Raw genomic sequence first — 27,773 nt, 5'->3', positions numbered from 1 at the left:
TTACTCCTCACAAATGTGTTACCTATCAGCTCTAATCGAATGACTGAGTGATTCTGGCAACCCGGTAGCTTCAGCATAATAATGGAGGTCTGTTTTGGATATGAGCATATCCCTTGTGTTTACCCCGTATACGGGATATGTGTGTTTCTCGTGGCAATCCAAGTGCTATTGGCAGCTGTGTTTATTTGGTTATGAGGACAATATGCACAGGGCTTTGCAGACAAAGAGAATGCCCCTCGGCTAAATGTTTTGGATTGAAGAGGAAGCACAGGCTTTGAAGCCTGGGGAATCTCTGCGTGGGGGAGACATACTTCAGCTAGTGGGAGGACAGTTTTGGTTGTGAGCAATCAAGACAGGATGCTTATGATGTAGAAACATGTGTGTGTGTGCATGCATTTTGGCATGTGGGTGCTTGTGTGTGATGCAAACATATATGAGGACATGTGTTTGTGTGTGTGGATTGGCTGTGTGTAACAGGGATTTTCTGATTCTAATAATAAAATTATGAAAAGGAGGAGAAATATTTATTTTTATTTTTCTAACGATTCTAAAATTGTTGTCTTTTTTTGTTTACGTTAAGGCAATAAACCGTGACAACAGCTCACAAGTAAATATTGCTTTGTCTTACGTGGTCGGAGGAAAAATGTCATTTTTTTGTTGTTGTTTCTGAGTGGTGACATGTTTTTTTTAAACCCTAAGAAGGATTTGTGTCCCGGTGGGTCACTTACATGCTTTATTTGTATTCTAATATCACATTAGAGGGACATTTTAAGAAGACAACATGCCTTTCCACCCCATGTAGCCTCATGGATAAGATGCCCCCCTTTTAATATAGCCCTTGCTCTGAGAGAGTGTGAACATCACTGCTGAGAGTCTTTTCATCTTCTCATGCACAGAATGGAGTTTGGGTATTTAATGTAATCAAATCATTCATATTTGAAAATTCACTTTTTACAATAAGGGACCCAAGCAGTCACTCTGATAAAAAGATCAAATCCATCTCTCTCTGTGAGCCCCTCCTTGTGGCTAAACCACTTCACTGCCCAATTTTACCTTCTCGGATGTTGCAGGTGTATTCCTGACAGGAGAGACCTGCAAGAAAGTGCAACAGATGAGGGTTTTGAGGGTGTTTGAGGGTGTTCAAATGAGGGTGTTCAATTCAGGGTGTTCAATTGATTTTTATTGATATTTTGGATATGGGATTTGGCTATTATTGTGATAGGATTTATCATGTACACAAGTGTCTTTCTGTTCATTTGGCAGACCAAATAATAGCCTACATTCTTCCAAAATATAAATCTTTCAGCAGTATTTTCAGTAACGAATTTACATTGGTTTTGCCAGAAATTGTTCACAAATGGGCATTCCCAAAATAAATGCACATCGGTTTCTGGACTATCATCACAAAAACCACACTTTAAAAAAACCTCCTACAAACTCCTACCTTTAAACAAGCCATCGTTGACGTCATGCAACCTGACCAATAGCAAGCCTGGCAGTGACAGTTGACACTCGACGATCAGCAGCGGCGACGAAATCAAAACAGAGGACATTCTCATTATTATTCTTTCATTTATTGCGAAGGAATTGAAAATGAATTGTAATAATAATGATTTCTTGATTTAAAAAGTTACTGAACAACGTGTCACCGTTGCTTTTTAAAAAAAATTTTAATTCCCCTGTCGACTTTGTACTTTTCCAGCATGGTGAGTTTGACCCCCCTTCCTTTTTATCAAACCTTTCCAGGGTTTCATTTCCACGCACTTTGTCTCGGTGATAAACGCTTAGTTTTTATAGCGCGCTGAAAGAGCCAGTTGCTTTTGTCCACTTTGCCTTACAGAGTCCGGTTGGATTAGGTGGTTTAGACGGGCTTTACCTACGTTAGGTGCCTCATCTGTTGCGGATAAAATTAGACTCCTGCAACGGTGGAGATCCTGTGTCAGTGTGGATCCGTTGAGCCCTGAGGAAGAAGACAACTGCCAGCGTCTACATGTGCCAAATAAATGTTTTAAATGTGAACAAACACTAAACAAAATCCTCTAAAATATATCTAGCCTATACAACATAATGTTATTCATCCTGACAGACCAATAAGTCCCAATATGTTTACGTTGTAATGGGTAGTTTCACCGAAATTAATACAAAATATTAAGTTTTTTTCTTATTAGAGTGAGCTTAGTTTTTAAGATGACTGCACTTGCGCCTATACCTACTCTTTGATATGTATTCATGTGACTGATTCCCTGGTGATGTGTTGCAGGATGCTGAGGGCCCCCAGGCGCTGTGCGAGCTCTGCCTGGCTCAGGTGTGCAGCAGCTTGGACACTCTGTGCAGCATGCGAGCCGACGGCTCCATGAGCCTCATCTGGGCCCCGCTCCTCACACAAGAGATGGCAGACCAACTACTGCAGAGGATGGCGTCTAAAGGTAGGTCAGGGAAACTAAAAAAAAAGAGACCCCAAAAACATCAATATATCAGCAACTGAGGGTCACTGCAGCTACCAGATAATCGCAGTTCTTTAGCACGTTGAAGAAAAGATTTATCAGTTAACATTATCGTAAAAGGTGACAGTTTTTCGGCAAAAATACCAACAAAATTCTAAATGATGCCTCTTCTTTTTAATACAACTCTGTTTGCTTCTCCCTTCAAGGAGTACTGAATGACAAAACTGTTGGGATTTTCCGAAACTGCAAAGAGCTCCGCCTGCGCCAAGCCTCCATCCGCTCCTGTCCGGTATCTGCAGAAGCTTTCCGCCTGGCCCTCTGTCCTCACCGGCTCCTGGAACTAGATGCCTCCTGGGTCTCTGGGGGTCTAACAGGGGCCGACGTCGTCTCGGGCCTGGTCTCCACCCCAGAGTGCAGGTTGAGCCTGCAGAAGTTGTCCCTCACTGGGTTACGTCTGGACTGGGAGTGTCTTGGGGAGGATGGCGGGATGCGTGTTGGCTTCAGCTCCCTGAAGGGCCTTAGGATGCTCAACCTCGCCAGCACAGACCTCAGCGATGCCGTCCTTGAGGATATCTGCACTCTCCCTCTCCTGGAGACTCTAGACATCTCCTCCAGTGCCATCTCAAACCTTACTGCGCTCCTTGAGTGCAAGAACACCCTTAGATCTCTAGTCGCCCACAGGCTGCGGCAGCTGGATATGTCGCCCGCCAGGTTGCTCTTTGTCTTCAGCCACCTTAACACTCTCAGGCATCTGGACTTCTCAGATGACCACTTCGCTCTGGATGACAGTGACGGAAAAGACGCAGATGAGACAGTGCGGCAGCTTCTAGAGGGGAGTCCCCAGCTCCTCCCCTCGCTTGTTTCTCTCGATATCTCCGGGCGGAAGAGGATCACTGAAGCTGCAGTTAGAGCCTTTGTGGTGTCCAGGACTGGACTGGTCTTCTTAGGCCTGCTGGCCACTGGGGTTAGCTCCTGTGATGTCCTTTCTTCACAGAAAAACCTACAAGTAAGGATCTATTATTAGCATCTACATGGTTAGTGAGATGTGAGGACATCAGAGAGTATAGTGGGTAGAAATACAAGCTTGATTCTTGCATACGTTTCTCATTAATCTTTGACTGGAGGCTCAGCTTGTATTCTTGCTGCACTGCATTTCCTGTCTCTGATGCTGCTGCTCTGCTGTGTGTGTTCAGGTAACTGGAGAGGCTAATCAGAACCAGGTGTGTGAGGCGCTCAGGAGGTACAGAGAGCGGGAGTGTTTCGTACGAGAGGCCCTCGTCCATCTCTACAGTCTAACCATTGACACTGACAGACCACAACCAGACGTGCTAAAGGTGCTGTGGTCTGGTTCCTTCACTGACTGCAGTATTGTAACACAGAACATCTCAACTAGAGCCACAGGCATGATTCATTTGATTTCATTTTTCAAGCAAAAATACCAAACAATCTCAGGTTTCAGCTTCTAAAATGTGAAAATATGTTGTATTTCTTTTTAATATATGACAGTCAATTGATTATCTTTGGGTTTTGGATAGTTGTTTGGACAAATTAATCAAAATTGAAGACATCTCTGCGGGCTACTTTTCACAGACTAAATGATTAATTGAGCAATATAGACAATCTCCAAAATAATCATTAATGATAATATTTATTCATTAGTTTAAGGCCTCATCTCTTTTTATCTGATTACAGTTTATTACAACTCTTACTCTATCTTATTTTTCTATTCATTAGAATATCATTATTCCAATAAGAATAATCACTCATATCCAGAAGCACCAACGGGGCAACAAACAATCAGATGATTCCACTGGTTGTAAATAAAGCAATAGTTTAGCTAGATTATCTAAACCACTTTTTGTTATGAGATCAATTTCAAGGAGAGTGTGCCTCAGTTGATACACACAATTTAAATAGTCTGTATACCGTGACGTTGTCCACAAACTGAGATGTTACTCCAGTGATGCAAAATATCTCCACTTACTTACTGCAGGATTAAATATTGTAGTTTTACCTTGCTAGTTAGTTAATTATTTTCCTCAACAGGTAATCTCACTGAAATCAAGATTTCCTTTTAGCACTGTCGCTTCACAGTCAGAAGTTTCTGGGTTCGAACCTTGCCTGGGACCTTTCTGTTTGAAGTTTGCATGTTCTCCCTGTGCCAGTGTGGGTTTTTTCCAGGTACTCCGGCTTCCTCTTACTGTCTAAAGAAATGCCAGTTAGTTTAATTGGTTAATCTAAATTGCCTGTCGGTGTGAATGTGAGCATGAATGGTTGTCTGTCTTCTGTCTTCCTGCTATGGCCCTTCGTTGTTCTGGTGACCTGTCCAGGGTGTAACCCCCCCTTCGCCCAACAAGAGACCCTATTCAGGGTAAAGTGGGTAATGATAATGCCAAAGCTCAATTAGAACAATCAGTCCTGTGACCTTGTGTTGTAATTACTGTAATTACTGTAAATGTGATCAGAGAGACGAGCTGATGAGGCCGTTTCTAGTGCAGCCTTACAGATAAAATAGTCCAATTCAACTGCACAGCCGGCTTGGCGAGTAGGTTTCGCTGTGAAGGTTGCTCACAAACACGTAGCTGGGAGTTATTCCAGACAATATGCAGCCCAGTACCAACAATGACCAACACCAGTTATGACTAATTCTTTGGCACGTCTGATGATGTCACCAATGTTTCTCGTGTCCTGCAGCTGGTTGTGAGTGGGATGCAGAAGCACACCACCTCCCTGCACATAAACATGGTGGCCACGGCGTGCGTGTTCAACCTGACCACTCAGGACCTGGCAGAGGCTCTGCCCGTGAGTCTGCTCAGCTCCACTGTCACCCAGCTGCTGTACGCCATGAAGACCTTCCCCAACCACCAGCAGGTCAATGTCCCCAATTTAAGATCTATAATGATATCATGTAGTTACACAACAGCAAAATATGGCACCGAAGGGTTTTTGATTGATTGATTCAGGCCTAACATTTGCTGCAGCTCCTTTTCTGCCACCTTCAGACAGTATCTGTAGTTGCTCAACGATATGTCATAGAGACATTTCTTTCATATGCTTCTTCTATTCCTTAACTGTTTCCATCTCTCCAGGTGCAGAAGAACTGTCTGCTGGCGCTCAGCAGTGTCTACATCCTTCAGGATGTTCCTTTTGACAAGTTAGTTTACTTTCCCTCAGCTGTAATATGACTACTCAGCTCATGGTAGCCAAAAATAATCAGCATACTCATAGAGCGGCACTACAATGTTTTTCCAACAAATTTGGATCCAGCTGAAATTATATTTTGTCTTGAAATGCACCTGCCAACAGAAATAGTTCTTCCAGATGTTAAAATGCAGAGCAGATTTTGAGCTTTGTCAGTGCATCACTGGTTTATTTTTGTCCTACTGTGTTCCTCCTATGTTCCTCATCCCTGCTGTCATCACGGTTCAGGTATTTAGCAGCCACGCTGGTAATTAACTGGCTGAGCAACCACGTGGATCCGACCCTTCAGAGGATGGCTGTGGCTGTCATCTCCCTTCTGGTAACCAAGGTCAAGACTCCGCTCACTTAACTGCACATTAGTCTGCTGCAGGGGAAAAATAGCAATGACACCTGTTAGTCCTACCTGTTGAAAAAGCTGCTGCACCTCTGTGACACTCGTTTCAACAGCCAGCTTTATGTTTTCGTTTAGTCTGGTTGAATGAGGCCGATTTCCCTGTGGGGTAAAAGCGCTCTTTGTTCTAGTGTGACATTTAGGAGGAAAAAAAGAGCAAATGGAGCACTCATCTGTTTGTTTCATATGCAGTTATCCACAGAGGAGACCGCACAGCTCAGCAAGGACGTCTTTATTATGAAGGTACATTAACGCTTTTTACAACGCACAACGTCCCCGGCTTAGCACTCAATGTGCACGGCTATATTTCCAGTTCTCTCTCCATCTTTCTCACCTACTTTATTTTCCATTACTTACTGTACACACTCATCTACGTGCTGACACTGTCACTCCATCGCTTCGTGCACTTGTCCTTCTCAGCTTACTGTTGCTCCATTATTCATTCACCTCTTTTTGTTCATGTAATCAAGCTGCTCCCTGCACTTCAGTTATTGAATGTGTGGTTTTATCCATTTATGCTGCACACCTTCCTATTTCTACTATCTATTTACAAAAATGGTCATTATTTCCTCTTTTTTTCTGTCTTTCTCACTGTCCCTCTTTGTTATAACCCTCCCTTTGCGTTATTTTCCCTCCTCTTGTTGTCCGCTAACAGCAACTGCTGGCTATCGTGCAGCAGAAAGCTATGGTCGGAGTGGTCGACTCCACTCTGAAGTTTGCCCTGAGTGCTCTGTGGAACCTGACGGATGAGATGCCCGCAGCAGCACGCTGCTTTATCGAGTGCCAGGGCTTGGAGCTGTACGCGGAGCTTCTGGAGGTAGAAGAGCCCAGAAAACACATTAATACATAAAATGCACCCACACGGAAACAGTTTTCCTCTTATCCAGTCCCTTTCTCTCTTCTTTTGTTTTTGCATTGTAGTCCTACTACACCGAACCCTCTATTCAACAGAAAGTTCTCGGCCTTCTGGTGGGTGCAGTGTGTGCATATATGTGGTGTTGATAATGTAAATGTGATTATGTGATTTAAAATTGATTAAACAGAAGGGGAAAAAAAGGAAGTTAATCTGTAGGCAAGCTTACAATAAATAGTTCCTGTACCATCTGCCAAATGACTTTTTGTAAAAATTTTACTGTCATTTGTCTCCCTGTGTTGCAGAACAACATAGCAGAGGTAGAGGAACTGCAGGCCGACCTGATGGACGAGGACCTTCTGGAGCACATCCTCAGCCTCCTGCAGGACTCCCAGGTGGAGGTGGGGGTCCGTTACTTTGCAGGTGGGATTCTGGCGCAGCTCGCCTCCAGAGCAGAAGCCTGGACGCTGGACGACGAGCTCCGTGCCACCGTACTGCAGCAGCTGGTGTGTTTTGGATGCTGTTGTTTTCTCTTTTTTTTTTAATGCAACAGACGGTAAAATCCACCATTGGCTCGTCTCAATGTGTCCTTTTTTCTCCACAGCATGACTCCATCATAACGTGGACTCAGCTCGAGAGAGAAATGGTGTCTTACAGGTGAGAGAAAAGCAAAGTGGACAACACGGAAAGAAAGATTTGAGGAGGCATTTTTAATGCTTTTACTCATTCTGTCTGCTCAGTTTAACATCAAATAAGCTTAAGGTTGCATTACACTTTACTGAAATGGTTTCCCATCAATTACACATCCTCCAGTCTCTCTGTAGCACTGTTACGTAACGTTTGGAATAGTTTTTTGCTGATTTAATGTATGTACACTGGCCTGCTTTGAAACACCATGTACATTTAGATAACTGCTGTATGATAATATCACGAGAAAACACTCTGAAACCTATTCAGAAAAAGTTTCAGTGAGTAACATCTTACCTGTAATACACTGGATTGAATTGATGCAGAAGAAAATTGACCATCTGGTGCAATTAAAGAAAAGTCCATTATTTATTTTTTCTATTTCTGATGTTTCCGTTTCAGGTCGTTCCGTCCATTTTGCCCTCTGCTCCAGACTTGTCAGCCCTCAGGAGTGCAGCTGTGGGCAGTCTGGGCCATACATCTGGTCTGCAGTCAAAACAGTGAGAAACACAAACACTACTGTGGGGACCCCTGGGGGATCATGGGGAGTTCTGGGTTACATATGGGGTTCACTAAATGTGTTTCAAAGAAGCCACTCCAGTGCAAATTCGAGCTGGCTGTAACTGTTTTTAATTATTTTACGTAGGTCGCAAAATTACATCTCATGAATCGATTCATATGGACCGTCTGGTTTATTAACGGTAAGGTGGTGTTGGGGCTGTCAGGCTTGATTCCTCTTTAATCTTCTTACCACTTCCTCTCTCCTCTAGCGTCACATTACAGCAGCATGCTGGAGCAGGAGGGCCTGATTGAACTCTTGAGTGCTTTGGCTGCACATCCCAACACACACGCCGACATCAGAGGGCTATCAGATAGCATCCTGCGTATGGTAGAGAACCAGAGTCGGTCGGGAGCGAGCGACAACCGGACAGAGCCTTAAAACTCCTGACAAAAGTGTAAAGAGGGGGATTTTATTTGATTTCATTTCTGAGTGTCTAAAATGTGGTAGGTGTAAGGTTGCAGATACAGTATTAAAATGCAGACACTTCATGCCAACCTTATTTGATTTAAAATTGCATTGTACTGTATTTGTTATATAGAGGGTGTAATTTCGAAAAGTTATTTGTGTCATAATCTAGTTTTAAGCAATTTATTTATTTCATTTGGAAACTAAATGTGTTGATTACAGAGTAGTGAATGTCCTATTTTCACTATTTTGAAGTAAAAATTGCTTCTAAAAACAGAGCCAAGTTTTTCAGTATTATGCTTAGTTCCAAAACCTGTCACTAGAGGGTGCTTTAGCACTGTAGCTTTGGGGCTCTTTGTCCCTTAAGATGTGTTTGTGTAACATATTATTTAATCTGTAGAGGTGTAGAATCAGCATCTTATGTGATAAGTGACAAGAAACCAAAGCAGCCTGAATGTGTTTGTCTGTTTCTTGAAAATAAGCCTCTCCTCTCCTCTCCTCTCCTCTCCTCTCCTCTCCTCTCCTCTCCTCTCCTCTCCTCTCCTCTCCTCTCCTCTCCTCTCCTCTCCTCTCCTCTCCTCTCCTCTCCTCTCCTCTCCTCTCCTCTCCTCTCCTCTCCTCTCCTCTCTCCCCCCTCAGTATCCTAGATGCTGAATTCATTATATTTTATGTAATACAGCTTGAAGACAGAACTGCTCACAGGCATCTAGAGTGTCTATTATAAGTTGACCCATTAATAATTCCTTTTGAAAAGTGGATTAACAAGCGCACATGAATATTCGAGTTGCACCGCCATGTTCAACTTTTAAGTGTCAAATCTTCCCGATTCACCTTTTTAAAAGAAAATCCCCTGAAGGAATTCAAAGCGGTCGACTAAATAGAATGTGGCTTTGCATGCTTGTGATTCAGCCAGGTTAGTTATTTCCAGCCAGAGGTGGCTACGTGTTCGAAACAAGCTGCAGAAGGTGACCCAAACTCAGTATTTAACAGCAGTTCACCTCCTAAACATTAAACTCAGTATGGCGGTCCTCTGAGATTAAAGGTCAAGAGCCCTATAGTGAACATGGTGTGATGTTACCATGAGAAATTCAAGTTATGAGAAGTGTGGGAAAAGAACACTGCTTTCCAGAGGCTGTAGGGTTATAGCGGGTCAGCTTGCACGAGGCTTTGCTGTGTGCATGGAAAAGATAGCATGTGAGCAGGTAAACAGAGGGTGGTGTGCACTTTGTTAATCAGGTCTTAAATTTCTGTGGCTCAAAGAGACTATCAATATTCAAGTGACGAGAGACAGAGAGAAGCAGGCAGAAAGACTATCAAATAGACAAAAGAGGAAAAACAGAAGGAAAGAACTGCAGGAGGAATGCAACAGTTTGGGACATGAACTTCAGTAATCACTGTTAATTTTGAAGCTATCTGTAGCCAGTTAACTTAGCTTAGCACAAAAGCTGGACAAAGAGCATACTGTTCACCAGTTCAACCCTGATCCACAAAGCTGATGTCATATATCCTGTATAGAGCTGGGGAACATCCATTTTAGGTTCCCAATATGTGGAACATATGATCCTTTGTTCTATACCCATTATGTGCCACGTACATCTGAGGAATGTAGGACCCTGAGAACATAATAGTTACTCTAGGAACATAATACTTCAATGTACTAGGCATCTCTACATTTCATTACAAATGCAAAGTCACTTGTCCGACTCGCCGTTGCATTCTTTATGATTTAGTTGGTTGGATGTCCTCGGCCACTTGCAGACATCATCACTGGTATATTTTTTTATCGATAAGGCAATATTTGGTAAACGTCCAGCCTACGTCTGTTCCATTCTCTGTTTCGCTCTGGTAGTTATAGGCTACATTCCTCCATGTGCTTGTTATTTATTCTTACTGGGTTCTGACAGATCTGGGGAAAACAACATTTTCTTTCTCTGTAGCAATGCTGTGTAAATCACTACAAGATGACCTAAAATTTATTCATTGATGAATTTAGGGACATCGTAAAAAAATGTGGTGACTGAGGCATGTGGTTCTTTTTCTTAAGACGTCACTGTGTTTAAAGTGTGTTTTGCTGTTTTATGGTTGATTTGGTAGGCTATTATGTTTTGTATGATGCTACCTTGGCCAGGTTTCCAAAGAAATGTTTAGATTAATGGGGCTTCCTAATAAAATAAATGAAAACCAAATCTGAGGAACAAAGGACTTTGAGAACATATAGGGTACTGGAAAAAAAAAAAAGTCGGCGAACATAGTTTTCTTGAAAAAGAGGATCTGGCAATATAGGACTCTTTGTTCTGTTCCCATTAAGTGTTATTTAAACTTGTGGACCACAGGACCCTGAGAAAGTAGTTGCTACTCCTGGAACATAGAACAACCTGTTGAAAACAGAGAAACGAACTTGAAAGTGTTAAAAGTCTGCTTAGTTTGTAGGCTCATATGAGCATCGTTATAGCCAAATATGTTGCCAAAAAATAAACAGAATATAATTGCCATTCACTGTGTTTACATTGGGTGTCGTGTTTAGATAATCAGGGCTCAGGTATACAGGTAGGAAGAGCGCTGTTGTCGGGAGTTTGAACCCGGAAGTAAAAACGTTTTGGACAGCTGTGGCGCTAAAGTTTGTGATGTCGTAAAGAAAGTTGTGCATTGAATTTATTACTGGAAACTGTGGGAAGGACTCTGGATATTTATGCCCTGTGGAAACAATAAAAAAAATAAAAATAAATAGGTCTGCAACCGAAGGAGCAGCCTGCAGATTGTTTACCAAAACAACACGCACAGCATCTGGTAAGTAATCAAACAGAAGAGAAGCGTCGGCCTGGTAAGTCCTGCCTCATTAGACATCTGCTTTAAGTAACAGACTTTATATCCTACAAGCAAAAGTTTATGCAAAGCTAAGCTATTCTGTTTCTGGTGTTTGCTTCATACTTTTTACACATGTAAGTGATCGTCTATCTATCAGCAAGAAAATGCATAAAGAAATTTCACAAAATGCCAAACCATTCTGCACAAAGGGACAGAGAGATAGTCACTGGCAAAAAGCTCTAAATAGACATGGCTATTGGGAAAATGACAGGTGCAAAAAATAGGACTTCTGTCCAAAAATATATGTAGAGGAGATAAATAAAGCAAGGGAGGGATAAATGGAGACATGCAGGAGATAAGAGGAAGGGGGGTGAGTCAAAGAAAATGAACGTCCCTTTCATGTTCCACATTTGTTTGTGTAAAAATACAGCAGACCAATTTGCAGATTCCCTCTTGCAGTCTCAAACATCATTGTACTGCTTTGGAGTTGGAGCTTAGTGTGAGTAAGCATCTCCTTATCTCACTGGTGCAGCCAGTTCTGTTGGATTAACACAACTGTGAACTGGTCCGGCACCCAGAATACACTGCAACACATCTCCAGCTGTGACTGGGCCTGCATATGTTTGCGTGTGTCAGGTTCTACAGGTTGTTTTTTTTGTTTTTACTTGGAAGCTAATTAGACACCGACTAACCTTCTAAATACAAGCAAGAGGGAAGATAAACTTTATTTAAAGAGCAGCAGAAGAGGAAGAAAGGTTGGACAGCTAGACGAAGCAAAAAAAAAAAAAAAACCTAAAAAAACAACAACAAAAAAACAACACTTCTCCAGGCAGAACTGTGACGCACAAAAGGACACACCATCTCCTCTCAAATGACCTTTTATTGCTGGGGAAGGATACAGAGTTGGCAGGCCCCTGAGCCTGTGTGTAGATATGGAACAGTAGGACCATCCTCCTCTCTGCCAAGTGGAGGCCGGGGTTTACTCTCTATGGTCAATCAATAGCCACTCTCCCCGGAGGAGGGCTGCGAGGAGCTCGTCAATATGGTGTATAATAGAAAACATACAGTAGGATAAGAACACAATAATATCAGTAATTTACAATGACAAGTATTAATGAAAACCAGGCTTATTCTGTGATTCAGTGTGGCCACAAATAACAAATCATCAAAGCAAACGAGAGTAGAAAACACAAGTGTTCATTATACACTGTTTGTGTATTTACAAATGTACCCATAAGAAATATATGTAACTTAATATAAGTTGCAGCAGTTCCTTGATGTTCCATCTTCAGAGCTTGTTGTGTTCCAGCTTAGCACAGCTAAATGGCTGGTTGGAGTCGACTGACAGTAATTTGGTGCCGTCCTCCGCATGTGGCAGTGATCAATAGTGAAGTTTTTGTGAAATACCAGAAACACAGGCACCCAGTTTCCAAGCACCAGTCACTGGAATAGATCCCTCATCTCTAACTTTGGTGTAAGTCACTCTCCTGCTCCATGACTAAAGGATTTTTCTTCCTTTCTGTGTGTGTGTGTGTGTGTGTGTGTGTGTGTGTGTGTGTGTGTGTGTGTGTGTGTGTGTGTGTGTGTGTGTGTGTGTGTGAGTGAGGGAGTGAGCGTGTTTGTAAGTAGATGTGTCAGAGGGCTATTACGGTCGGTTAGAGCCACTCTTACTTGATGTCACATCTCCTGTCTGCGGGCGTTTTACTGTGGCCTGTTTGCCTTCAGCTCTGTGGATGCACACAATGGGTGCAAAAAAAACAAAAAACAAAAAAACGATAGCTGTGTGCATTTCCCCTCGTCTGTTCAGTGAACTGGCTTGCAGTCACAGCTGTGTTAGTGACATAGCCATCGAGTGCATCTCTGTCCTGCAGGACATCCTGACCACTACCTTGGCTTGGCTGGTGGCTGATGGGAGTTGGAAACAAACACCCATTCTCAAGCACTACAACCTTATTCCCTTAAGTATAATATTGTAACGTCTTGCTGTAAGGACGTTAATGTGTTAAGTGCCATGAAATAACCTATGTTGTGATTTGGTGCTATATCAATAAAGTTGAATTGAATTGAATTGAATTGAAGTACAGTGAACCCTCGCTATAACGCGGTTCACCTTTCACGGTCTCGCTGCTTCACGGATTTGCATCGTGCATTGAAATCACATTACGACTATATGTAACGTAGATATATTTAATGTCCAGTTCTATCTATTTCAATTGTAAAATAAAGGTTACTACTTCACGGATTTCGCCTATCACGGTTTCTATTTGGAACGTAACCCCCGCGAAAAACGAGGGTTCACTGTACTACAATTTATCCTCTCAAGGCCTGCTAGTTCAGCGGTTTGGGAAATACACTTATATGCTTTCATGCCTCGAGTTTGAAGAGAAGATTGTGACCGCTCGTGTTTTTTTTCTCATTTTACTCTTGGAATAATAATAATTTAAAAAAAAAAAAACCTCTTAAAATTTTTCGATTAAGAGGTTTTTTTTTGGTGTGGGCTGATGCTGTTCTGGTTAGTATCAGCAATACAGAGTTTAGTGAGAGTCCTTGTGAGCTTTTACACAGAATGCTCTACCCAGAGGTGGTTTGTGTTGGAGGCAGAACCGATGCTTTTGTCTCTGTGTGTTAAAGCACATTCATACGTGTGCCTAAATATGGGGTGAGTGTGAAGTGTGGGGGTGTAAAACAAAAAAGTGCACAATGTTGAAATTCAGCTCATCCACTTAGTATAATATTGAAATTCAGCATATTCACCTGCGATACAATGCCGCTCATATGGAGCTAAAACTATCGATACTCATCTTCAGACGTTCGCTTTGTGTGCAGCAACTATATACATGTTTATTAATGAGGGGATACGTGTGTATTCCTTGTCATTCCATATGTGTCACTGTGCTGACGTGAATTAGGGCAACCAGCTATCCTATTTCCAGTCTGCACCCTCACCCTTGCCTGTGGCATCACATGGCCTAATCATCAGTGTGCTTAACAGAATGTAATACAGCCACGCAGTCGCAGCTCACGAGTATATGTATGTAGCGTATGTAGATATAGACGAGAGTTTAGCACAAAGACCTCAGTAGACATGCACGTTATGCAATGCATTTTGTATATACCAGAGGAATCCATGCAAATATTTCATCCAAAGCCATTTTAGCAATGAGGAACCAAAGGTTGAAATGTTCAGAAAGCGTCTCAGCAAACTCCCCAACCAAGCAACTTGCAGGTACAGTACATGGGTCACCATCTTGGATCGACACTTCAGGCATCCAGTTATGTATGCAATGCCATTATGTTTAGATTGGTACATGCATAGTTACACATATGAGTCAGGAGCACTCGCTTATATAAAGAGGGAGAGCAAAGCAAAAACATGAGATTCATTTCTCAGTGTCTAATAGCAGTGGTATATACCACACACTCGCTTTCTTCATCTATTAACACACAACTGCAACAGGAAAAAAAAAACTCCACAGTTGACACGTGTCACTGCAAACACTTGGTTATTAATTACACGTGCTTTTCCCGCTCGGAAAAACGTCTATAATGGCCGAGGCAGAAAAAGTGCCACTCAAAAAAATAACCATAACCAGCATGTTTATAGAGTATGCCAGACTGCTGTTATTTTGTTGGCTCAGTAGATACACTGCTAACTTTGCATTTTGTTCCTTTTGGTGGAACAATATGCACATGCACGTGCCAGTAAATGTGCGAAGAAAGGTTTCTCAGCAGTGTTGCAGATCACGTTACAGAAAGGCGACAGATTGTTCGGAGTCAAGAGTGCACACCGTCTACCATTAACTCACAACTGCTAATGCTAATAATAATCTAATTCTTCAGTAGTACATTTTGGTTATACCACGAATAATCATCAACAACGCAGGCATTTTAACAGCAGACATTGAAGCAGAGGTGTTCCTAATAATATTAACAATGACTGATTTATATTCAGTCAGCCATGTGAGTGTGATCGTGACCCAGCATGGACGACATCAGGAAAATAAAACTGAAGCATACAAATGTAATTCAGCCATCATTATTCACACCTGTCAAAATGTCTCCTGTGAAATATGCCTTTTCCATTTTGCTAGCGGTTCTGAAAGATATCACTGCTATTACAGTGACTCAAGACTGCATACATTTAAACATGTGAATCCAAGCTAAAACAGCAGAATATAAAAAAATTTAAAAAAGGGAAAAAACACCTGGTCCAATGCCTTCTCTCTCTCTGGACCCTCAAAAGTTAAATTGTGTTATATAATCAAGTAAGTAATTCTGACACACAACTACATGTATAGAGAATGACATACTGAGGCAGCCTACTTTGAATTTTCCTGTTTCAACGAGGGGATTTTTTTTGTCCTCCTGCTCATTCCTAAGTACATAACAGTTTTATAGCCAGATACTGAAACTATACACAAAAATATAGAAGGTTTGTAATTAGAGACGTCTCAAAGCAAGTTTGTATATTTACTGTTGTGGACTGAAATGTTTCGGTTCCCTATTTTTCTTGGACAAGATTTATGTGTTTTCAAAACTGCAGAACTGTTACAGCTGGAGATGATTCATTCAGCAGCATAGTTGGAGGAAATTCACTCAAGTCAGACAGCAGATGAAAAAAAAAACGAATTCACTTCGTAAAAAAATTAGAGGAACAGATTATTTAAAAGAAAAAGTCTCCAATGGTTACATGTAGGATCTGTTGTTTGTTACACTAAATCCCCAAATCCTTTTTTAGTGAACAGAATTTGTGGCTCTCAAAGCGTGTACACACCTCATAAGGCTTTTTGGTGCATCAACAGTGTGTGCAGAAACAGAGAGGACGCTGCACTCAAACCCAACAAAGAGAGGATGAAATAGACATCAGTTATAACACTGTCCTGTTTACTCGCCATCCAGGGGGCCCTCTGCCAAAACAGACCTCAGCAGTTGGCACATGTTGGCTCTCAGCTTCACCAGCACTGTCGGACCTCGACACTAACACCTCGACTGCATTGTGTTTCTGGGCTAATAACTGAGGGGTTGAATTACTGGTACAAAACCACACAGCAGCGGAGCAGAGACTGACCCCTCTGCCTGTTCAAAAGATTAGTCACACATACAGCTACATCGTACACTCTGCTGTGTGCGTGCGTTTGCACACATTCATTCGTATACACTGACACTTAAATGCATTGCATAAAAGCAGTTCGTCCTCTCCTTTCATAACTGTGGGTAGAATGACAACAAAACAGTTTTCATTTTCCATAGAGGTGTCACATTTCTCCCTCTCTGCTCGGTGCCATCATGGAGGTCCTCAGGAGATTTATTAATGCTATGCAACCAGTGACTAAAGGGTCTAGAAGATGATTGTCTCATTCAATGAATTGGTGTTGCTCCAACTTGTAAGAGTATGAAAACAAGCTTTCACCTGCAACATTGGTTTTATATTTAGAATTTGGTCAAATATTTGACAGTTGTATCTGTCCAGTAATTATAAAGCTGGAACCAGGACATGGTTAGTTTCATTTAAAGAAAGGAAAGTACAAATGTTTTTACGGTGTGGGAGCCAGTTTCACAAAGATTTAGATTACTTACATCAGACTTTAGATAGATGTCAAAAGTTGATTACCTCTTGATCTCAATTAATATTCATTTACTAGGAATTCCTGGTAAATTTAAAGTTTTTTCAAACAAATATACATGGCTGACCAACCGACCCATGGATGTATTGAAAAAGAGTGATACATCCATAGGTGTATTAAGGAGAACTGGATACCAGATTACAAGATGGTGCCACATTCAAGTTTCTCAGTAAGGCCTAAGGCAAAGACGTTTTTTTGAAGCTAACCAGATTTTCTGCATGCTTTTTGAAAATGTGGTCGTATAGAACATGCGCATTACTGTCTATTTCCGTCAGGCCCGTTGACTTCAGATTGGCTCTTTACCCACATGAATGGCCTTAGATTACATAGTCATACAGCTCTTATAGACTTTTAAAATATTATTTGATTAAATTCTGGCCAGTGTGTAAAGTTTAGAAATTATACTTTCACTATTTTACAACCTCTCTTTTCCGATTATTGTACTGCATGAACACAGACGTTGTAGGAACGTAGTGTGGCTGCTGTGCCAAAATCACTGCACAGCCCAGGGCTGTTCCCAGGTACTTGGAAACAGCGCCACCAGTCAGCCTTGCAGTTTATTGCATTGGAAAAATCCCCCACAGCCTAAAAAGTATTTAAAAAAAAAAAAAAAATCTGTACGACTGTTAACAGGACACCTCCAACTGGAATCCAATCTTCTTTTTCACTCTTGCCATTGTGAGTTTTTAATAAGTGATTTAACTTCAATATGCATGATGTTATCACAATGCAAAGTGGAACAAGCAGGAACCTGAAAAGGTAGAAGGTTGCTGGAGGAAACACTAATGTGGATGTGCAGTGGTTCGTACAATGTGAAAGAAACTGACAGAAAACTTTTTTGGACTCATACGCCAGGCGAGCAATTTTCAGTCAAGTAAGTCTGGTATCCGGTGTCCCTTAATACATTCATGACACAACCATGTCCAGTTAATGTTTCCCTCTTATTATTTACCAGTAATAAGGATATTTTACTGAGAATATTCAGAAATGAAACAAAACAACAACAACAAAAACTTCACCAGTCAAAAAAAAAAAAATTGTTCACACAACAACTTTGTCAACAAACCACAAATTATAAGCCATGTTTCCCTTCTTTTCATCAGTCGCCCATAAGTGTTACCATGGAAACATCTAGTTCAGCGTTATCCTGGGGAAAAGTTTTTAGCTTATAATAAAATCATTCTATATTTTTGTAAAACTATCCAAACTGCATTACACAAATTGAAGAGGACATTTTTAAATGCTCTAACACTATCTTGATTCTAAACTATCTTTGTGAAATTGGACCCGGTTTTCGGACAGATTCTTTTGGCCAAAATGGGAGAAATAATCGGTATGTTAAGAACATGGCTGGCTAGCTGCTTCCAAGATAACCAGCTTTACTGAGATGGGTTGGTTTGACCATTTCTCACTCAAACACTACACAGAAACCAACAACATAAAAGGTTATATATTTGCATATATGGTGTTACCGAAGCGTTGGGGGCCTCCACTACGGCAACTACAGTGTGTTTTAACCACCTGGAAGCTGACTACAAATGAGTAGAAAGACATTCCTCGTATCTATTGCGTCTCCTTCCTTCTTTTTCAGAGCTGAGCCTGTGAAACAGACTCAGACTGTATCCTTAAACTTCACAGACAGTCGTGGAAGTTGACAGGAGGCACTGTGAGAATCCATGGTGGGAAGGGTGGGGCGAAGTCTTTTAAACAGTATCTGAGGTTTTTAAATTCCCGTTGTCATGGTCACTCCTTGCCCTCAAGGTGTGGCCAGTCTCATTGCTTTCTTCCTCGTCGTCCACATCGAGCTGCTCGTCCTTCTTCTTGATGTAGCGCTCGTAGAGCACCATGATGACGCCCATCACCCACGCCGACACGGTGCCAGCGGCAAAAATGACAAAGCCGATGACGACAAAGAAAAGGTAGTCCCAGGAGCCCAGAGTCTGGTGACATAACGTCCGTAGCTGGATGCCCACCTCACCCAGACGACGGCCCTGCATGTCGGCAGGCGAGCCACACACTGTCTGGCCCTCGTCTGTCACACAAACATACCAAGAAGGGTTAATCAGGCGAAAATGCAATACAGTACATCACCATTTGCGATATAAAAATGTGATGGTGTTGGTGTTACAACAAATAACATACTATAATAGGTTGGATCAAAAAGTTCCAAGACTGCTCCTGTTGCGCAGCATCGTGACGTGCACGGAGCACAGAGTATATGTAACCTTCACGAGTAAGTTCTCCAACTTTTGTCGCTTGATCAAAATCCGCACATGACTTACACATGCTTCTGTGAGCAGTGGTCCTACTGCATCGGTGATGTTTTACACACCTAAAACTTAAGCAGAGAGCGCACATCAAAATGTGGGATAAAATATTAGGGAACAGAAAGAATTAGCATGTAGCCAAATCTGGTGAGTAGGGGTGGTGAGGAGTGACAATTGTGTTATTGAGGGTGAGAAACGTGTGCTTTCATTGCCATTGCGCCACAGTTCAGGTCGTTTGCACTGAATGTTTTCCTTCACAACGTCACAGGAGAACTCGGTGTTGACAGTCTGTCCCAGGAGGACAAATTACTGATGCACAACTCCATCAATGTCAAAGAAAACCTACCTGGTTACTATTGACATAATGCACCTTTTTTTGGTTTTGGGCAGTGTTCATTGCTTTATTACTGTAGGCTTCCTGAAGCATTTCAAGGGTCTTCGTTGCTGTTTTTCAGAGTTTGACACAAAATTGTTGCGACTAAATCGGCAACAACCAAAGTCAACAAAAAACAACAACTCCTTGATTAAACTAACCTGCTTCATCAAGACTGTGTTGGCGTGGTTTGATCATATTTGAATGACAGTCCTTGTGTTTTTACCAACCCACATGAAACGAGTAAGAAAAGCAACTACAAACACAAATATACAAACATTTTTATGTGAAACAACAAAGCCTGTTTAGATCATGGCTACAATGTATTTTAATGCTGATCTTGTTTACACATATCAAATAACATTTCTTACATACAGATATAATATATAATTAGCATATGATTTTAAAGGCCCCTTTGATGTTGTAAGAGTTGTAACCAAATGCAAAGCAACTCAGCAAGGAAACTAATATGGCATTAAACAGAGGAGCCTGTTGAATAATTCAAGTTTACTACTACATCTGCTTCAGCACAGCATTTGTAAATGGCAGGAAACTGAGCTGCAGATATCCTTAACATATTCACATTCATACGGCTAAAAAACAACAACTAGAAAACTGCACTAGCATAACAATGTTGCCTTCTTTATCAGAAAACTACAAGGCTTAAGGAGCTTCCCATGTTCTCGAGTCTTGAGTTGATGCAGTATTAAATTACAGAAAAATTCAGGGATGAATTATTCAAACTCCTATTCCCTGTGCAGGATTAGAGAGTGACTCGGGCCTTTGTGTCTGCCTGAAGCCACAGATAATAAAGTTTCCCATCATCAGGAGTAGGGTATGACTACAACTAAGACGATGCTGAAATCCCCAAATCCCAACAAAATGTTGGGTTCCTTCTCTTTCAGAAAACTAGATGGATAAAGTGTAATTTCAAAGGCCTATCAGTCAAAATTTAATACGACACATGGCGGGTGTTGAGCTCGGCAGCAGCTGACAAGAGAGGCATTTTTCAGAAAGTAATCCTGAAGGCTGGCTGAGCCTTTTTGTGACTGTGAGCAGAAACTGCAACACAACAGAGTGTTTCCATCTCCATACAGCCACCGTTTTTAATTGGCATCTGTTTTTTCAAAGCCTTTGTGCTAGGGGGAATTCCCACTGGGAGAGATCAAAAGACTTGAAAGTTTCTGCACGGGGAACAGTTTTCTGTAACCCTGTTTCTGCACCAACAGCCTTAAAATACACACGCTCATTTTGCTGCCGTGAAAATTCTGTTTATGCATACAGACCTAACAAATGCAGGAGAATTAAGATATGCTGCTTTGCCTCTCTGCACACTGTTAAATATATTTTTTGCAAAATGCGGACCATCGCAGAATAATTGTATAGTTATCATTACTATTGTAATTACATAAATTAGCCATTATTGTTCCTGAGTTGTTAGTTTTTCACCTTCTTAAGGGCATTTTCACACCTAAAAGTCCAGAAGAACCCAGGCTAATCCTTTTGTTGCATTGTAAACATTTGATCTGGTTTTATTTTGGTTTAAAACTGCAGTTTTGTGAGTGCACTAAAGAACTTTGCATGACATACCTACAGCCCTATTACCTGACATTGATTACTTTGTATACGTTGTGTATCTAATGTCTGCATGTTGTCACTACAACTGGTAGCCTTGTCAGCTTGAAAGGAGAAAAGGTAATAGACAGATTTATTTCGTTGCCACTACTGTGTATTATTATTATTATTATTATTATTATTATTATTATTATGGTTTTTATTCTTTTATTCTCTTCACAAAGATTAACTTATAAGTTTCTGCATTTTTTAAGCTGAGTTTTAAATTCCTTGTCCAACCAAATTAGAGTTAAATCCTTCCTCCCTACATCTTCTCCTCTGGCTCATTTTGATTTCTTTTCCGGTTCTTTTTCTTCTGTCGTTGTTTCATGAGTGATGATACACTGCCTAAATTTCCTGTAATTCATCCGAAAGTTCAAGCCATCCAAAAAGTGTTTTCACACTGCAAACAAACTGAACCATGGTCCAGTTTGATCTCGACTGAGACCACCTCTCTTGGAAATACCTAATTTTAATCCTTCGGTCTGGACTGTGGTCTGAGGCACCTTTTACACCTGCTTTTTTTTTTTGTTTGAACCGAAATGAAAAGCTGTGCAATACCAGTGGTCACAAAATCCTGGTAATACAAGTGCTGATGTTGATCAAGCAACATAACTTGGAATACTAACTCACTAAAGGTTTTGCCTCCCCCTGCTCAATGCACATTATTGTCCTGTCCTGTGTGCAACAGCAGCTATCTCTGAGCTTTTTGATTGCACCATATAAACAACTTTTTCTACATAAGCCCCTGTTAATAGGTTTACATGAAGGAAATGCATGAATGTAGCCAGTATAATGTTATTCTGCAAATGGCAAACAACTGTAGGTTACAGTACCTCTCTGTTGTGCTCTGCTTGAAAGAGATGATCAAATTAAAAAAATCCGTGACAAGCTGATGTCAACTCGTTGTTAATCCGCTGTTCAGAGCACTCTAAAACCCAAGCTTTTTTCTCAAAGAAATTAAGTTGTGCTTTGATATGATTTTTTTTCACTTTTGGCCATGTTTAATATGAAAATCCAAAATGGTAACAAAATAAATATGCGAGAAACTAAGGAAAAGTGTAATAAAACCTCTTTAAGCAACATGACAGTTTGGTCTGTTTCTATTTACCCCACTTGAACTGGAAGAAAGTAGCTTTTTGTACCATAACTTCGGCTAAATGTTTCAACAGTTTATTAACTTCAGCAAACTATGTAATCACATATCCATTACTTTTACTAAGCTGACAATTTTCAACCACTCATGTATTATTTCTATCAATTTTGTCTGTTCATTAATTTTAGCTAATACGTGGGTGGATCAAAAAGTTCAGAGACTGCTGCTGTTGTGCGTGAACGGTGCACTGAGAAGGTAAAAGTCTTAGTATAACCTAAGTGAGTAAGTAGTTATGTCACTTTATAAAAAACAGCACGTGAGTTACACAGGATTTTGTGACCACTGGTAGTCCACAGCTGTGATTTCTCCGTGGACATGAGCAGAGGGTGTACGTCAAATTTTGTATCAAACTCAGAAAATTGGCAACAGAGATCCTTAAAATTAATCAGGAAGGCGACGGTGGTGAAGCAATCAGCCTGGAGAGGCTGTTTTGAGTGGCATTCAGGTTTCATAGGGGCAGAAAGTCACTGTCCAATCTAAAAAGGTGCATCAGATCAGGAATGCAACCCGGTGGGTTTTCTTTGACATTGATGGGGTTGTGCACCGTGAATTCAGCCCCGAGGGTCAGACTGTCAACACAGAGTTCAATTGTGACCTTCTGAGGCGTCTGAGGGAAAACATTCACTGCAAACATCCTGAACTGTGGTGTGATGGCACTTTGGTTTTCTAACATGACAACGTGGCTGCTCACAGTATGCGTTGAAAATTTACAGGTTTCTCCCACTCACACCACCTTTCTCTTCTCTTCTCCAAAAATGTTACGCAAATTTGATTTTGATCTGCGGTTTCTGCTCACGTTTCAGGTGGATGGAGAAATCGCTGATGCACCGGACCAGTTATGTTGATTAAGCAATGAAACTTGGAATATTTACTCACTATGGTTAGAGCTTCCACCTGCGACTTGCACATTACAGCGCTGTGCACCGTTAATGCACAACATTAACAGCCTCTGAACGTTTTGATCCATCCTCATAATTTCAGCTGTTGATCTTTAACCTTTATTTAATTGTGTCCACCATTTATCCATATTGGTCATATCTCAGTATTTAATCAGTGAACTGCTATCTGTTTATGCAGAAACTTTAGCTGATTTAAACAATTATTTCAATTGATTATTCACTACTTATGGATAATTATTTTCAAATGTATATCATAGTTGACTATTTAAATCCCTTTGAGCTCAACATCTCTTGTTTGCTTACTACCCAGTTATCATGCAATCATTGGCAAAATGTGGTGTTAATGTGTAAAAGCTGGCTCAGGTTGGTGGGAGGTGTGATTTAACAGAGGGTGAGAGAGGGATCATACTGCTGCTTTCAATCCAACCATTCGACAATTCAATTTCACAGGATAACTGAAATATATATTCTCCTAATATTTTATTCATTCGGCGACTAAATCTGTGCTCGTATCCTCAGAGAAGCTCTTCTGTGGCTCAGTGATCTGAAAATGAGCAAGCAGCTGAAGAGCACAAGGACGGTCTGCTTCTCTAAGCTTTCTCTACCACACAAAAAAATTCAAAGTCTACTCTGATCCTCTCAAAGGCTGCTAACACAATATGCTGTTTGACTCCCATTATAACAAACACAGACACGCAAGTTCTTAACATATACTGTGTTCCTACACAATCCCCCCCTCCACGAGACCAAGCCGTCCAACATACTATCTCTGTCCTTGTCCTTGCAGAGTCTGCTACCTTCTGTGGGTGCACGTGTTTGTGTGTTTGTGTGTGCCTGACAGCGAGGCAGGAAAACCCTTCTGGCTTCACCCCCCCCACCCCCCTTATCCTCCCTCCCTCCCATAGGGACTGGTATCAAAGGAGAGGGCTTTCCCTCTCTCCTTCCCCCATCAACCCTCTGCTCTATTTCGAGACACTCTCCTTATATAACAGCTGAGAGAGTGCTAATCTAGCCAGGAAGGCGAGACAGAGGAGAATCTGTTGGTTCCTTCCTGAAGCTTTATTTCTCCGTTCCCGCTCCTCCACCCCCGCCCTCTCCCTCCCTCTCCTTGCTTGCAATTGATGCGTCTCCTAAACCGAGGAGACAAGCGAGCCGTGTTGTGTGAACCAGGTGAGACCCAGACGAGAGATAGCAAGGCTTTCGGAGACGTAGCTTGCAGCTGAAGAGCAGCCGTCTCCAAAATGTTATTCTGCTGTTCCACCTCCCTTCTCCCTCCCTCGAGCACTAAAAGTGTGCTTTATCTATGTTTTGGTGTCTGAAATGCACAAATCAGGAGTCTGTATGCATGTGTGCCTGCATATGACTCGTCTAGAGACGGTTTAAAGGAGACCAAGGTTCTGTCTGTGCTCTTGTTGTATCCCTGGAAAGGATGGACAGACGCGCATGTATAGAGGTTAGAGAATGTGCGTATGTATGTATGTGTCTGCCTTCTCCCTTGCTGGCAGCTGTCACTGGAAGAGGTTCCACTCCAAATTAAGCAAGACAAAAGGCGATGAGCGGCAGGAAAATAGGACAGCCATTGCAGGACTCGTTTTGGACTCAGCCTATAAGCTTCACATGGACCATGGCCTCTGTGTGTGAGTGTGTGTATATGTGTTGGGGTGAGGGTGGGGGTGGAGGAGGAGAAAGACAAGCAGGGGATGCCTTTTTGGTATGCGTGGCGGTTGCATTATAGCTATGGTGTTAAAATTATGACCGGATTTCTTGCTTTGTATGACTCTATAAATAGCTGCTGCCTTTTGCATAGTGACACATCCACACCAATGCATGAGCATATTAACTCCAAGTAAGAAAGATTGGGATTTCAGACACATCTATCAGCTTGACAGTAATAAAAGAAAAGGGGAGATCAATATTTGATGGCGCAATTATGATCCATTAATCACACCTACAGAGCATCCTAAAAGCAGAATATGATGGAGATTGATTAGTCATTTTGAGATAAAGGACAGTCTTGTTTTCCTCCCAAAACTGCAGAGCCTAGCTGAATTAATGAACAGAGCTGCTTGAATAGAAATCAAGTGGCTCCCTGCCTACGATCTTGTTTCACCCTCTTTGTTGTTTGATAGTCTGACTGCTGCTTTGCTCCACTGCTGTCACCTCATCGCGCTGAAAGCTGAGTAAGGGGCCAACTTTGAAGACCTCACCACATAGCTGTGGTTTCACATGTGTACGTGTTATACATAGCACAACATATTGTTTCATATGCACTGTCACTGATGATAAGGGAGGTGATAGAGATATTATCAGTGTGTGCTAAGAGCTGTAGACGTGACAGGGAGTTTACATGTGACATGGTGAGAGGGAACTCCTGCAGGGAGGCTTGAAGTCCTCCTTTCCTTGAAAGGTTCTCACAGAGACTTTTAATCACATCTTTCCTATTCAATTTTTTTTTAACTCCCATTATTTTTCAAACACAGTAGTAACAAAAACCTTTGGGTTGCCAGGTTGTGGAAAGGCACTAATATTTCCAGCAAAGCTGGATTGCCAACCAGGCTAAGTTGGGAACAGTGCAGGAACCCTGAATTTCGAGGGCCCCGTGAGGCTCCAGTCTTACTGTTTAACTTTTAAGTGCTAATTTAATTAAAAAACAACTATCTCAGAATACACAGCAACAAAGTAGCCTGCAAATGAGGAGATCCCTGTATAAAAGGACCACTGTGTTGAAATCTGGAGTTTTAAGATCTTTATTATTTCAATCTTAATATGTATAATACTTTATACATATATAATAATATTCCAAAATTAAAATGTTGAATCAATCTACCCCCCCCCCCCCCCCCCAACTACATTCCACAGAGAATGAGAAGAAAGGGGCGGGGTCACCGTTTCTTGGTAACTCATAACCCCCATAACAGGTTAATTCGGCTAGGAAGTGTTTTTTTATAACCTGGCAACCCGAAAGTATTTTTTATTTTTTGTTTTATGAAGGATATGGGCTCATAAAGCATTCTTAGATTTATCAACCAAAACATAATTAGTTACAAGCTATAAACTTCCTGTGAGGTGCCTTTTAACATAAAGATATACAATACATTTTTGTATCTGCTATTTAAGTTGCCTGGTTTCTGTTTTATTTAATTTGAGCCCTGATAGGCCTTTAAAAAAAAACACCCAGTACACTTGTAGGTTACTTGTATAAACACTTGTCTGAAAAGTGTGTATACATATATCATATTCATCTTTTCAATGGATGCATGCCATTTACGATTGATTGGTTCTCTGTGGCCTTTTCTATTTGACCCAGTAAAACACGAAGTAAATGATCATGTTCTGATCATTTCCTGAGAATAAAATATAATTAATTACTGACAAGACCTTGGAACTTGAAGCCCTCCAGGTGGACCCACAAGCAAAGGTCCTCGTTGTCGCACTCGCAGCTCCACGGGTTCCCGCTGAGCCCCACGGAGCGCAGGGTGGGCAGCGCGATCAGGGAGGTGATGTTGAGGACCGTCAGGTTGTTCCGGCTCACATCAAGCACCTGAAGGGCTGCGTTTTCCGCAAATGCGTCCGGGTGAATCTCAGAGAGTCCCGGGTTGTCCGTCATCCTCAGCATCACCAGGCTCGCCAAGGGGCCGAACGTCCTGTCCTCGATCCGGGTCAGTGTGTTGAAGGAGAGGTCCAGGTAGGCCAGCTTGCGTAGATTCCCAAACGTGGACTCAGATATCTCCGTCAGGGAGTTGTTGCTGCAGTCCAGATAGACCAGGTCGGAGAGGTAGTTGAGCGCAAGAGGCGGCAGCTCCACGATCCGGTTGTTGGAGATGATGAGCTGCCGCGTGGCCAGCGGCAAGTTGACTGGGAAGGTGGTCAGGTGCTGCCCAGCGCACTGAACCACCAGCTGGTCATCACACACACACCTGTCCGGGCAGCCGGAGGAGAGAACCGGGGATGTGATGACCCCCGCGGTGACGAGGATCAAAACTATGAGCCGCAAGAGTTGCGCGCATGGCTGCGGGGCAAGACGCATGACACCACCGAGGGCTTCATCAACCCCGTTTGGACAGAGTCAGACGCACTCGCATTCTTCATTGATACATCCTCACCGCGTTGTTGGTCCCAGAAATGATCTCCACCGAGGTCAAAATAACGCTCGTCCGTGGCAACCTCGTGCGCGTAACGTCTCAGTTCATCCTGTCTGTTGGTTCTGGATCCAGCGCGCATCCGCTGTGTTGAACTTGACAGTCACACGCCTTCATGTTGTTTCAGATCTCACTGATTTTTCGAGTTTCTGTTGACGGCAGCTATTCGCACATTGTAACGCGCTTTCATGCTGCGCTGCTTACGGTGGTCACGGTCAGTTGTTCCGCTACATGCTTGCCATCCTCTCGCCTTCCGAAACTGAATCCAAATGAGGGGGGCGCACTGAACGCGCGGCGGATAAGGTTGGTGGGGGGGGTCGAGCTGTGGAGTGATCTCACGCTTCGGAGTGAGC

General features: G+C 42.0%; 2 protein-coding genes across 3 annotated transcripts; one reads left to right on the top strand and one right to left on the bottom strand.

The window, feature by feature from the left end:
• The first annotated feature begins 1,527 nt into the window (after positions 1 to 1,527).
• LOC138635684 (protein zyg-11 homolog) lies at positions 1,528 to 8,998 on the top strand. The gene is made up of 14 exons (XM_069723280.1): positions 1,528 to 1,706; positions 2,261 to 2,426; positions 2,651 to 3,450; positions 3,638 to 3,778; positions 5,139 to 5,315; positions 5,534 to 5,598; positions 5,874 to 5,973; positions 6,229 to 6,279; positions 6,692 to 6,853; positions 6,958 to 7,005; positions 7,195 to 7,395; positions 7,494 to 7,546; positions 7,979 to 8,076; positions 8,347 to 8,998. Exons 1-14 carry the CDS (start codon positions 1,704 to 1,706, stop codon positions 8,514 to 8,516), a joined length of 2,235 nt encoding a protein of 744 aa, XP_069579381.1. The 5' UTR covers positions 1,528 to 1,703; the 3' UTR covers positions 8,517 to 8,998.
• A 3,057-nt stretch (positions 8,999 to 12,055) lies between these two features.
• LOC138635675 (leucine-rich repeat-containing protein 52-like) lies at positions 12,056 to 27,718 on the bottom strand. Of its 2 annotated transcripts, XM_069723270.1 has the most exons (3): positions 26,660 to 27,718; positions 13,656 to 19,004; positions 12,056 to 13,438 (listed from the first exon to the last, which is right to left on the bottom strand). In XM_069723270.1, exons 1-2 carry the CDS (start codon positions 27,306 to 27,308, stop codon positions 18,676 to 18,678), a joined length of 978 nt encoding a protein of 325 aa, XP_069579371.1. In that variant the 5' UTR covers positions 27,309 to 27,718; the 3' UTR covers positions 12,056 to 13,438; positions 13,656 to 18,675. The 2 variants fall into 2 exon arrangements, with proteins under 2 accessions (XP_069579371.1, XP_069579372.1); XM_069723271.1 differs by lacking the exon at positions 12,056 to 13,438 and having other exon boundaries at positions 18,753 to 19,004; positions 26,655 to 27,718.
• Positions 27,719 to 27,773: the final 55 nt, after the last annotated feature.

The sequence above is a fragment of the Brachyistius frenatus genome, unplaced genomic scaffold (assembly GCF_029030835.1).
Source record: "Brachyistius frenatus isolate BFR_SWC_R1_liver_20210118 unplaced genomic scaffold, ASM2903083v1 Contig_322, whole genome shotgun sequence".
In the NCBI taxonomy this organism is placed as follows: domain Eukaryota; kingdom Metazoa; phylum Chordata; class Actinopteri; family Embiotocidae; genus Brachyistius; species Brachyistius frenatus.
Note: the sequence above shows the minus strand (reverse complement) of the source record. Positions and strands in the feature narration are given on the sequence as shown.